Source organism: Myxine glutinosa, chromosome 4 (genome assembly GCF_964187855.1).
Source record: "Myxine glutinosa chromosome 4, kmMyxGlut1.1, whole genome shotgun sequence".
Classification (NCBI taxonomy): domain Eukaryota; kingdom Metazoa; phylum Chordata; class Myxini; order Myxiniformes; family Myxinidae; genus Myxine; species Myxine glutinosa.
The window spans coordinates 79,879,468-79,892,483 of record NC_136264.1 but is presented as its reverse complement, the minus strand read 5'-3'; the positions used below and the strand labels follow the sequence as shown (position 1 = coordinate 79,892,483).

The following is a 13,016-nucleotide window of genomic DNA, read 5'->3' as shown; positions in this document are numbered from 1 at the left end:
GCTCTGCTGGTACCAACCTCCTGACCCCCTCCATCCGGACCAAATTCAGATCCTGGGGGGACAGGGCCTTCTCCATCGCTGCTCCCACCCTCTGGAACTCACTACCTCACACCATCAGAGACTCCTCCTCACTCACCACATTCAAAACATCACTAAAGACCCACCTGTTCAACACTGCATTCAACATTCAACCCACAGCATTTAACCCCTGACTATCTCTTCTCCTTCTCCCTCCTTTTGCTTTAAATATTTCCCTATTGATTCTTGTCTTTTTGCAATTGTTGTTTTCATGTATTGTTATGCATTATGTTTTCCACTCTGTCAAAGCGCCTTTGGGCTTCTGGAAAAGCGCTATACAAACTAAATGAATTATTATTATTATTATTATTAAAGGCTGTCGAGAAAAACTTTTTTCGGAAGTTTACTGCAATTGATGCACTGTCTTTGACACCACCTTATTTAACACATTAAAGCAGTTATTCATGCCTTTATGACATTTTCCCTGTTTGGAATGATTTTTTATTTTGTTTGACTTCCAGTTGACAGACGAAACAATTACCTTACTCCTCTCTGTGCTTGTGTGATAGGGATGAGATTTTGTGCAATTTGCCAAATTCAAAGCCAAAGTACTCCGAAATAGCAGGTTCTTGTTCCAATTCATCATCCAATTCATGTTCTTCAGTGTTCAAAATATATAATTTAATTGTAATTGAGTAGTTCCTCAGTCATAGACTGACGTTTGTAGACAGACAGACAAAGTGAACGAATTGCTTCTCCCTGCTTTTCACTTTGTGCGTGCGGTAATTAATGTGTAAAGCTAGACAAGAAAATGGACGTTTTATATTAGCATGAAAACTTCTATATCAATATTAGCGACGTGGAGCTTGTCTTTTTTTTTTTTTTCCAAAGATTTTAGATATAGCATATTCGATCAGTATAAGTTTTTTTTTAAATCTTACAAACTCTGTACCCTATTGGCTATTTTACTTCCGTGTAGAAAAAAAACAAAAACAAAAAAACTTTAGAGGCCATTTTTCCCTGCAAAGCGGGGGTTGGCCTTTTTCGGGCACCGTGGTTGTTGTTGTTTTTGTTGGTCCCCTTTTTGAAGCAATGTTTTACGGCCGGATGCCCTTCCTGCCGCCAACCCTTTTTGTCGCCTTTTTATGACAAACAGGGAATTACCAGTGAACTGGTACTCAATTAGCCGACCTCGGAAGGATGACAGGCTGAGTCAACCCCCCTGGCGTTAATTCAGCGATCGACCGGGATTCAAACCCAGGATCCTCGGATCCTAAGCTGGCACCCTAGCCGCTAGCCCAACACCAGGGATACAACTGAATACTACACTTCCGTGTAGAAAAAAACATTTAATTTTCAGGATAAATAGGAGCATTCCATTTGCATTTTCTTTTGAACCATGAAGATTCTGAAGGTAGTTCTTGAATCAATTGTTATTACAATTTTAATTCTTGCTTTATAGCATTCTCTCCATATGCTTAGGAAAGAGAGATATCAGCTCTTTTTCACAAACATGCAACTATGTTCTGGGAACCGTATGCCGTGGTACATCCATTCATTGATGCATTAAAATTTTAGCCATCTCCAAATCCAGTGGTGGGATTTTCACAAAACCCTGTCCACACTCTATCAGGTACTATCATAAAAAATACACTTAGTATAAATTTCCCTTATGGGGTTCATTTTCAAATTTGTTTATCGATCCCCAACTCACCTGTGAGGCACTGAAGGATCCAAAGGTCAAAAACAATAATTTAGTCATTGCTTAGATACTACTAATAGGATTACAATCTAAATGGGCCTCTGATGTATATTCTAGACCACATCACTGCTATATTAAACCTGTGTTAAAGTCACATTTTAAGTCAACAATTTTCTTGGGTTAAAAAGGTCAGTCATCTGATATCTCATTTTTCGATTCCCCAGGTCCAGGATCATCAGGCCTATTTATTTGATAACATCATGGCCAACCAATTGTTTCTTGACAAACATTTATGATTCTCTACTGAATATTATGCCCTCACCACCCTCTCTTTGCTCATTACAACATCAGCTTTTTTGCCCCCAACCCTCTCCACCCACAATATTACCTCCTCAACCTGTTTCTTCTCAAACAATCTTTACCTTCACCTGTTCCTCAAATTGCCCTGCTGTTTTCCATAAAGGAGTCCCACTCTGATGAAAAACTTACAACAATCAAGCCTGGGATCAGCACTGAATACTAGTCTGCAGGTAATACACGTGCTACTGCTATACAATAAACCACAATGTATCAAAATGTCTCCATAATATATTTCATCTTCTTCCATCATTTTTTCCATATTAATGGAGTTTGAGATACTTAGAAGTCAAAATGCTTGTATAGTTAGGAAGCCTTCACAGCCTCATCCTGATTATATCTATAACTGACAAAATGAGGATGTCAATTATATCTGGCATGCATGAAGGACATTATGGGCCCACAGAATCTTGTTTCTCACAGTCGGAGAGTCCTTTACGTGCTTTTTTGCAAACTCCAAGCGGGCTTTCATGTGTTTTTCACTGAGGAGAGGCTTCCGTCTGGCCACTCTGCCATAAAGCCCAGATCGGTGGAGTGTTGCAGTGATGGTTGTCCTTCTGGAAGTTTCTCCCATCTCCACACAGGATCTCTGGAGCTCAGCCAGAGTGACCATCGGGTTCTTGGTCACCTCTCTTACCAAGGTCCTTCTCCCCCGATTGCTCAGTTTGGCCGGGCGGCCAGCTCTAGGAAGAGTTCTGGTTGTTCCAAACTTCTTCCATTTAAGAATTATGGAGGCCACTGTGCTCTTGGGAACCTTCAATGCAGCAGAGATTTTTTTTGTAGGCTTCCCCAGATCTGTGCCTCGACACAATCCTGTCTCTGAGCTCTGCAGACAGTTCCTTCGACCTCATGGCTTGGTTTTGCTCTGATATGAATTGTCAGCTGTGAGACCTTATATAGACAGGCGTGTGCCTTTCCAAATCATGTCCAATCAATTGAATTTACCACAGGTGGACTCCAATCAAGGTGTAGAAACATCTCAAAAATGATCAAGAGAAATGGGAGGCACCTGAGCTAAATTTCAAGTGTCATAGCAAAGGGTCTGAATACTTATGTAAATGTGATATTTCAGTTTTTTCTTTTTAATAAATTTGCAAAACTTTCTAAAAGCCTGTTTTGTCTTTGCCATTATGGGCTATTGAGTGTAGATTGATGAGGGAAAAAATGAATTTAAACGATTTCAGCATAAGGCTGCAACATAAAATGTGAAAAAAGTGAAGGGGTCTGAATACTTTCTGAATGCACTGTACATTGGCATCCTCTTTCCCATTGATACAACTTGGTAATGTTAAGATCAAGACTTATAATTGTTGCTGTAACCTTATTCTATGTGCATGGGTTTCTTTACTTGTCGGTGATTCCAAGGTTTGATATAAATCATAATCGGGTTGATGAAAAGAAAGAAAATTATGAAAAATGTGAAAAAACACATTTATATTTTGTTACTTACATCTACATTTGGTGATAGATAAACTGTATGAGGATGAAGAGCATTAGTTTGACTTCCTATTTCTGGATTGTACATAGTGTTTTGTTTGGTCTCCATATAACTCACATCTCTGAAAATAGAATTCGAAATCATAGTGTAAGTAATGTTTTGACTTGCACCAGGTATGTTTACATCTTGAAAGTTGTAAGACATTTATTATAAACTGCTCCTTTTGTATCTACAGACATCAATGGCAGAAAGTGGAATTTCTCTTCTGCAAACATCAAGGGACAGTGCATCTCACCTATTCCACCTCGCAGAGGTTGAATACTCTTCAGAAGGACCCCAACCTTTACCACTGCCTGATTCGCTTTCTGGAGCCCCCCATAGTCATAATGGGGAATCTGAAGTTGAGCGATCCCCTAACAGAACAGAGCGAGGATGGGGGGCAACAGGGCTCCATATGTGGGGCTCCAACATACCTGGGTAACATATTACAACACATTAGCCAACCTAATATTTTAGTTTATATACTCATTATTCACTTGTTTTGCTTTGTTTAATTGTGATTTATATTTACATTGTGGGAGCAGTAGTTCGGGAAGTCATTACAATACATATTATTTACTTATGTCGTTGCTTAGTCTTCGTTTAAGAGCGACTCGCATCACCTGGTCTGAGGCAGTTGGACACTGGGGGATGTGAAACCAGTTGGTGTTTGGTGTCTTACAATAAGCTCTGAAACATTTATTGACATTGTTTCAATTTATTTTTCAGAAGCTGTAACAGAAAATTAATGGGTCAGAGATTAATAAAAGCCCAGGACACATGAGAAACTAGAACCGCATTCGGTAGAGTGCGTACATCCGCCAGCCTGAACAGTTTACGTTTTGTATCCCAATGATAGGCCGGATCTGCATCTGGACCTTAACCAAAATCAAATTGGCTTGTTCTTGTCACTTAACCAACTCATCCACCAAGTTTTTCATAACTCAATTTTTTGAGATATCGTGCTATATATTGATTTGGCCCCATCTCTCAATGGTGAAGAATCCCTGGTCTTGGCTTAGCGGTTAGGGTGCCGGCTTGGGATCCTAGGATCCTGGGTTCGAATCCCGGTCGATCGCTGAATTAACGCCAGGGGGGTTGACTCAGCCTGTCATCGTTCCGAGGTTGGCAAATTGAGTACCAGCTTGCTGGGATCACGGTGTGTACCCCGATTTAGAATACTAGGGCATGCCCGTACTATATATAAGCTAGGACGTGCCCGTTCCTTGCCAAAAAAAAAAAATAATAATAATTTGTGTAGGGGTGTGTGTGTGTAAACATCCTAGGGCGTGCCCGTACGTGGGTGCAAAAAAACATGCGTGCAAACAACAACAACAAAAAAAAACTTTGAAACCACGTGGCAGTAACGACCACAGAACCCCCCCCCCCCCCTCTATTTACATGAATGGTTTGGTCCATTCGCAACGACCACAGAACCCCCCCCTCTATTTACATGCAATGGTTTGGTCCATTCGCAACGCCAAAGCGAACGGCGAACGGCTAAATCGCCATAGCTCGGTAAGTACTTGTCCGATTAATATGAAACCTTGAAAAGGCACATCCTCGGGTCCCCAGCAATATACCTGGCAAGTTTAAAGTATATCGGACCCGTGGTTGTCGAGAAACAGCGGTCACAGACAAACAAACAAACGTACAAACGTACAAACGTACAAACGTACAAACAAACACACAGAGATTACTGGAATTATAGATAGATGTACACCGTATCCCTGCGGCATCATAAGAGCGTGACCAAGGGTTGACGTCAGGAAAGGCATCCGGCCATAAAAACATTGCCTCAAACAGGGAACCATGATTGTCATGGGGCCCGCAAGGCTAACCCCCGCTCTAGCGGGGAAAAATGGCCTTAAAACGATCATTCATTTTTTTCATTCTCAATGGTGAAGAATTACTTTTTAAATTCTAGCATCCTGATTCGGATCTTCACCAAAATCTAATCAATTCGTCCATGACACACATGTAATCTGTCCACCATGGTTCATCCAAAACTGTCCTTAGCTTTTTGAGCTATCCTGCAGACAAACAGACAAACAGGGGTGAAAACATAACCACTGTCTACCTTCGGTGATGAAGGTGATTACCCTTACAAGCAAACCCTGTAAATATCGTGACATCGTCTAATATTTGATAAGAGTTTCATAGAGACCTAATGAAAGAATATTGATTTTGGGTCACATCTTCAGACTTTGTACACTAAAGACTCAATAGAACCAGAAACATTACTATTTTATGCCTCCGTTGATGAAGTCGCTGTAGGCATCATGTTTTTGGGTTATCCTTTCGGCTGTCCATCCATTCGTGCGTCCGTCCATCCGTCTGTCCGTCCATGATAGGTTTTCGTTACCGCGATAACTTAGGAAAGATTGAACGGATCTAAGTCAAACTTGGTACAAGTATATATAATGATGCAAATATGAACCGATTCGATTTTTGGGTCAAGAGGTCAACCGTCAGAGAATATGTTAGGTAAAATCCTGTTACCTCAATAACTTGTGAACCGGTGATGGGATTTTGACCAAACTTGATAAGTATATATTATGATGCAAAGATAAACTGATGATATTTTTGCATGATGAGCTAATGATGCAATTGACAAAGGAAACCGATGTCATGCCAGGTAAAAATGTTATCAACGTAGGGATTTGAACAAAACTGAGTACATGTACCACGATACATATGTACAGATTAGATGTTGAGGTCAAATGGTCTTGAGGGTTTAGGTCAAAGTTAGAGTAAGGAAAGACTTTATGTGGGTGGAGGCATATCCGCCGAAGTCGCGACATTGAATTCTGGCTAATTGGAATGCTGTTTTACTCTGAGTGCAGTCAGTATACCTACATTAACCTTAAAATCAGGCACACGTTTTTCCAACACTACCTCCTAGTATGCTGTTCATTTACACCCATCAATGCACACTATGTGTATGTGGGCGGACACGAATTTATCACACAATTTTGCAGTACTTGGACAAATCCTATAAGGTGGTGTACATAATAGGACCTATCAAGCGCAGCCGTGGCATGTGTCAAGTGGGCATGGCATGTGAGAGGGTGCAGTCCAGTCAGTCAAACATGTAATGGAATACACTCTAATGTGTTTATAAAATATGATCCTAATTCTTACTATGAAACGATTAAACTTGTGCTTGCTCATTTTTCTTGATGCTGTTATAAATATCTCACACACATTCAAATGCAGCACCTACAGCCCTGAAGCTCAGTGTTGTTGTGGTTGCAGGTCAAATCACCCTAACAATCTTCATTTGTGTAACAAAATTGAGGATCCTTGTTCCAGGAAGGTCAGGTGATGTATTCGTTTTTCTTAAAGCAACAAGCAAAGTTGGCTGTCAAATCTGTATCTATACGAGGTAGAGCACAGGTGCAGCCAATAAACTTGCAGCCACAAGCATCATGCATTCTTACATTCCAGGGCATTCCATTGCACGTTTTTGTTTTCTGCTTGGGCTAATGAGGGACAGGAACCATGTTTAACTCAAAAGTTATTTGAAGTTTCCTGAGGAAGGTACTTTAGTTACATTTGAAAAAACCTTGCTCATCTGTTCATACAATGTCATGTCATAGTGCATTATCTGCTCTTAAAGAACTATGATCGTGTTGGCAATGAGCCTTGGCAATCATAACACCTTCAGTGTATTGTAATTATCACCTTCAGTGAATAACAAGCACACTAATTATTATTGAATTAGGCCATAATTTTGACTTTTTAATCTGCACCATTTCATGAAAATGACAACTCATGCAGATCTATGGCCTATATATGCATGACACACAGGTCGGGTCCAATGAATACTGACTTTTTAAAAAACTTTACTGAAGCAGTCTTACTGGCACTACTGAAGCAGTCTTATACACTGTAATGAGATGACGTTGGGTCGCAGCTTAGGAGATGGAGGCTTTATTGAAGAACGAAGCGTCAATTGGCATCATAAATAGCCCTACCAGCGGCCTCTTCTTCACCCCGATACTGCATCCTCTCACATGCCACGCCCACTTAACACATGCCACGCCCACTCTCAAATGCCACGGCTGCGCTTGATACTCCGACATACACCACCCTATACTTGTCCAAGTACTGCAAACACGAGGTTCTTGGAAGTATTATGAAGACGATTTGTGTTTGACAGTGTTCAAGTATATAATCCAATTTAAATAAAGGTTTAAAGAATTTTAAAGGCATATAAATAAATTAATTCTGGGTTTTACTGTCATTTTCCCCAGTGTCTACTACACCCACCTATCTAACACATTACATTCGTTATTCGTGCCTATTATATGTGTCCTTTATGATGTCCTTTAAAACAGTAAGTTTCATGTTTGGAATGACTTTTAATTTTGTTTGACTGCCGCACAGGCAGAGTAAAAAAAATGATCTCACTCCTCCCTGCGCATGTGCGGTCAGAATATATTCAAAGCCAACATACGGCAAAACGGCAAACTTGTCCTCCTGTTCATGTTCTGATTCATGTTAAAAATATATAACATTACATTTAAATACGTTGTTCCTCAATCATAAACTGACGAGCATAAACTGATAAGACGGACCTTGATCCCTTCCCACACTTCCCTCATCCCCAATGATATTAATCCCCAATTAATAGATGGCCCCAAATGAAATATGAACTCTTCCACACATTGCCCTGCTGTAGTGTCCCTTACAGACTGGTCTGAATTTTAATGAATCTCCAAAAGGAATAATTTGCACAAGAAACATCCATGCTAATTCATGCCAATCACTTGGCCTCGCAAGTGAACAAATATGTACTCAAAAGATACATTTATCTTATGTGCCACTTATCCTGTTTGCGTGAAAATGCTACCATTCACCTTTCATTGTGGATTTATTTTCATGTGCCTTGCTTGGATATGCTTGCGTTGCACATCATATGCTCATGGAAATGATCATTAGGTTGTTGTCTTGTCCCCTCCACAGGCATTCTGTCATGGTGAAGGAGGAACCTTGGGATCCACATGAAGACACAGGCTTCATTTCCATGGATACAGCAGAGTCCGAGTCCTGTGAGCCTGGGCGCAACAACAACAACCACAATTTTGAGCACGCACAACCAGACAGGCGAATGGGCTCTGGTGATCTTCACCTTGCATGACCTCTTATTGTGCTGTTTTCACAAGGATCTCTGACTAAGGCTCATAAGCTGGAAGCAGATTCTCTGTTGGTCACTCAGGTCCCATCTTTGCTCTCAAGCTGGAAGCCTACCATTTCATCTGTGCTGCAGACCATGTGGCATTCCAGAAGTTTCTGTTTGCACCAGGTGAATCAAGTTTATTCCTGAAGCCTGGTTCCTTTTTAGCATTCGTGGAATCTCTTATCAAATTTGATGTCTCCTTTGCAATTCCCAGACTTTCCTGGAGCCATCTTGTTTTTACTCTCAGAGGCCAATGCAATGTGGGAATTAGCAGGCCTCTACGACTAAACTCCTTTCTGCAAGGCAGCTAAAAAAAAGTGTATGTATTGCAGTCTCCTTCCCAGAGTGATGGTGGCATTACAGATACGTTCATTTACAATGCCTGAAGCTAGTCAGATTTATTCACTCTTGTGGTTTATCATTCCCCATGACTTGCATGGTTGTTTGTTGAGGACACATAGAATGCTGATCAGTTCACAATTTACATAATGTAGGCCAAATCTCTAACCCATAACCTAAAGGTCTTCCCGTCATGCTTCATGGTTTTATCATTAATTAGACGTTGAAATTCCAATATTCTGTGGCATGAAGTCTTGCAATCATTTTCACATGTCCTTGTTTTTCTACTTGGTGTCCATCACAATAAATTCCAGGAAAGATGCTTTCATACAGGATACAGGTATCGAGGCTCATGGAACAGTAGATTTATTGAACTCTAGCCACTGGCGCTCTTCCGGTGTGCATTTCTTATGTGATGTGGCGCTCGGATCGGGAACCGTCATTGCTTCGCAGCATCTCCTACCAAAGTTACGGATGTCTTATCATGAGTGCACACATCTCTTAAGTAAGGTTCCTGGCGACGAAGTCCTTGATAGCGATTTGCATTGCTGTAGGTGTGTAAAGAGCTAAGCATGTATATAAACACATTTGATCATGCCATAATCGAGGACCACCACTACGAAAAACAGAGCAAGAGGAAATTCACTGATGTTGACATGTGATTGCATGATGTTGACACATGATTTAGATGTGGGACATCTTATTCGTGCAGTGCACGTGCAACTGTTGGAATGCAGTGCTGAGTTTAATATATGCCCCACTAAATGACAATACCCCTTTGACGTTCGAAGAGGCAGAAAACAGCCTTCGCCTTAACCCGACACACAGATCACTTCGGGCTATAAAGCAGTGCCTTTTTCTAGCTATGTTGTTGTAGAATATATAAGTATGAAGTAAGACGTGGTTACAGGAACTATTTTGGATAAAATGGTTGTTGGAATTAGTCCTGATGGGCTCGAGACCGAGCCTTGGTATAAGTATTGTCGTACCCGCACTCAAATGACTTGCTTTCAACAGAACCAAGGTGCTTCTAATTTTGTATGAATGATAATGGAGTGGGGTAAATTTTAATTTCGTTGTATTAGTCACTATTCTGCCCAAAAATGGAAGAACACAGGACATCCATTTTTGTGGAATTCCATCTTTTACCTGAAATCACATCTACAGCATCTCCTCCAACTCTCCATATAAGTCATAGCTCTCAGAGAAGCATAGTCCCCAAGATAGGCAGACTCAGTAACACAGTAACTCCCCATGAGCAGGGGCGGTTTTACCTATGTATCAGCCTGGGCAATCGCCCAGGGCCTTACAGTGGGGGGGGGGGGGGGGGGGGGGGGTCGGTAGGGGTCATTTTTTAAATGATGCACACACGTCATTAATCGAGCTAACGTTATTTTAGGGCCTACCTGGCAACGTTCTTGTTATTATTTAGGCATCCACTTATCGTGGTGACATGTTTCATGCTTTCAACTAGTCATGACAGCGGTGCATCGCCACTGCTGCCGAAGGTAAAGTTAGCCAGAAGCAATGAAATCAAATTATCCAAGTGGGGCAGGAAACCGAAAAAATAGAAGCAGAGAAGAAATAACATGAAAGTTTACAAAAAGTTACTAACTTGTTCAAAAGTAAAACCGAGAGTGAAGCAACACCGCCGGCAGCAGCAGTAACATTAGGGGTTACAGTAAAAACATTTCTACCTTACTAACCTCAGTCTGTCCTAGTTACAGCTCGAGTTTGTTGTTTTTTGAGCTCAATCCAAATCATTTACACTGAAATGTCAAATGAATCTGGAGTCATTACATTCCTATTATATAAATTCTCTTTGTTTTATAGCAATAGCATGACGTGGATTTTAAGGTTGTTTTTCCCCCACCCTCCCCCCTTATTTATTTTTTTTGGACTGTATTATTTTGGCGAATATTGGAGAAAAAATTCAAATCAGAAACTGCGGTAATAGGTACACCGTATCCCTGCGCATCGTAAGAGGCGACTAAGGGTTGGTTTCAGGAAGGGCATCCGGCCATAAAAACATTGCCTCAAACAGGGAACCATGATTGTCATGGGGCCCGCAAGGCTAACCCCCGCTCTAGCGGGGAAATGGCCTTAAAACGATCATTCATTCATTCACAAACTGCGGTGCATTATTGAAGTTCCATGCATTGTGCAAATTGGACGCTTCATACTTGCTCGGAGTGGGTTGGGTGGGAATAAAGGTTGCGTGACTTTTGGGCCCTTTCTTGACTTTTGCCCAGGGTCCCAGAATCACTAAGACCACACCAGCGCATGAGGTGGGCATTTAACAAACAAAACAGTATCGCAAAATTTCCGAAATTGGACACTTAGGGCTGAATTTATGAAAGCCGTTTAAAGCTAAACGCGAATAGAATCGCTAATCGTGCGATGATCGCCCATTCAAAGTTGATCGATGATCACCCATTCAAAGTTGATCGATGATCACCCATTCAAAGTTGATCGATGATCACCCATTCAAAGTTGATCGATGATCACCCATTCAAAGTTGATCGATGATCACCCATTCAAAGTTGATCGATGATCACCCATTCAAAGTTGATCGATGATCACCCATTCAAAGTTGATCGATGATCACCCATTCAAAGTTGATCGATGATCACCCATTCAAAATTGATCGATGATCACCCATTCAAAGTTGATCGATGATCACCCATTCAAAGTTGATCGATGATCGCCCATTCAAAGTTGATCGATGATCGCCCATTCAAAGTTGATCGATGATCACCCATTCAAAGTTGATCGATGATCACCCATTCAAAGTTGATCGATGATCACCCATTCAAAGTTGATCGATGATCACCCATTCAAAGTTGATCAATGATCACCCATTCAAAGTTGATCGATGATCACCCATTCAAAGTTAATCGATGATCACCCATTCAAAGTTAAACGCTGAAGAGTGTTTATCTAATGCACGATAGAAAACCTAATCACAAGCGTTTAAATAACAAAGAAACTTTTACACTCGGCGAGGGCATGTTTAAGAGTGAGTTTAAGGCCTTGAATGGCCTTAAACTCACTCTTAAATGGATGAGTGGAAGGAGGGATGCATGAGTGGAAGGAGGGATGGGTGAGTGGAAGGAAGGTTGGATGAGTGGAAGGGGAGATGCATGAGTGGATGGATGGATGGGTGGAAGGAGGGATGGATGGATGGGTGGAAGGATGGGTGGGTGGAAGGAGGGATTCATGAGTGGGAGGGGAGAGGAATGAGTGGAAGGAGGGATGGATGAGTGGAAGGAGGGATGGATGAGTGGAAGGAGGGTTGGATGGGTTGAAAGAGGTATGGATGGGTTGAAGGAGGGATGGATGAGTAGAAGGAGGGATGGATGAGTGGAAGGAGGGATGCACGAGTGGAAGGAGGGATGCACGAGTGGAAGGAGGGATGCACGAGTGGAAGGAGGGATGCACGAGTGGAAGGAGGGATGCACGAGTGGAAGGAGGGATGCACGAGTGGAAGGAGGGATGCACGAGTGGAAGGAGGAATGGATGCATCTCTCGAAGGAACCATTTCGCCGATTGCTGAATCTAATTCAAGATGATCTGGCTCCACCTACGATGCGGAACAATGCGCTGAATCCCCTCCAACAACAATTGTCAGTGGCACTTTGATTCTCTGAAAGCGCATCATTTCAATTTGATGTTGTAAATATGGGTGGAGTTTCACAAGCTAATCGGCTATTTAGACGCACACAACTAAACAGATGTTTATCTCCCTTTGTAAATTGCTGTTTAGGCATGGATTAGCTGTGTGCAAGTACAACGATGTTTCTATCAGCATTTAAGGGTTAGGTGTGTGTTAGCAAAACACTCGCTCAACACTTTTGATAAATTCGTGCCATTGCGTTCTTCCATTTTTGGCCAGTATTACACAACCACCTGTTCTTTTCCTTTTTTAACATTGGGCA

General features: G+C 41.5%; 1 protein-coding gene across 5 annotated transcripts in view; it reads left to right on the top strand.

Annotated features, from left to right (window-relative positions):
- LOC137424903 (forkhead box protein P1) overlaps positions 1 to 9,413 on the top strand; it is a 257,074-nt gene extending 247,661 nt beyond the window's left edge. For all 5 annotated transcript variants that reach the window (XM_078776067.1, XM_068112795.2, XM_078776069.1 and 2 more), the window contains 3 exons: positions 2,184 to 2,250; positions 3,751 to 3,992; positions 8,526 to 9,413. In XM_078776067.1, coding sequence (XP_078632193.1) covers positions 2,184 to 2,250; positions 3,751 to 3,992; positions 8,526 to 8,700 — 484 coding nt within the window. In that variant the 3' untranslated portion in view covers positions 8,701 to 9,413. The remainder of the gene's footprint in view (positions 1 to 2,183; positions 2,251 to 3,750; positions 3,993 to 8,525) is intronic.
- Positions 9,414 to 13,016: the final 3,603 nt, after the last annotated feature.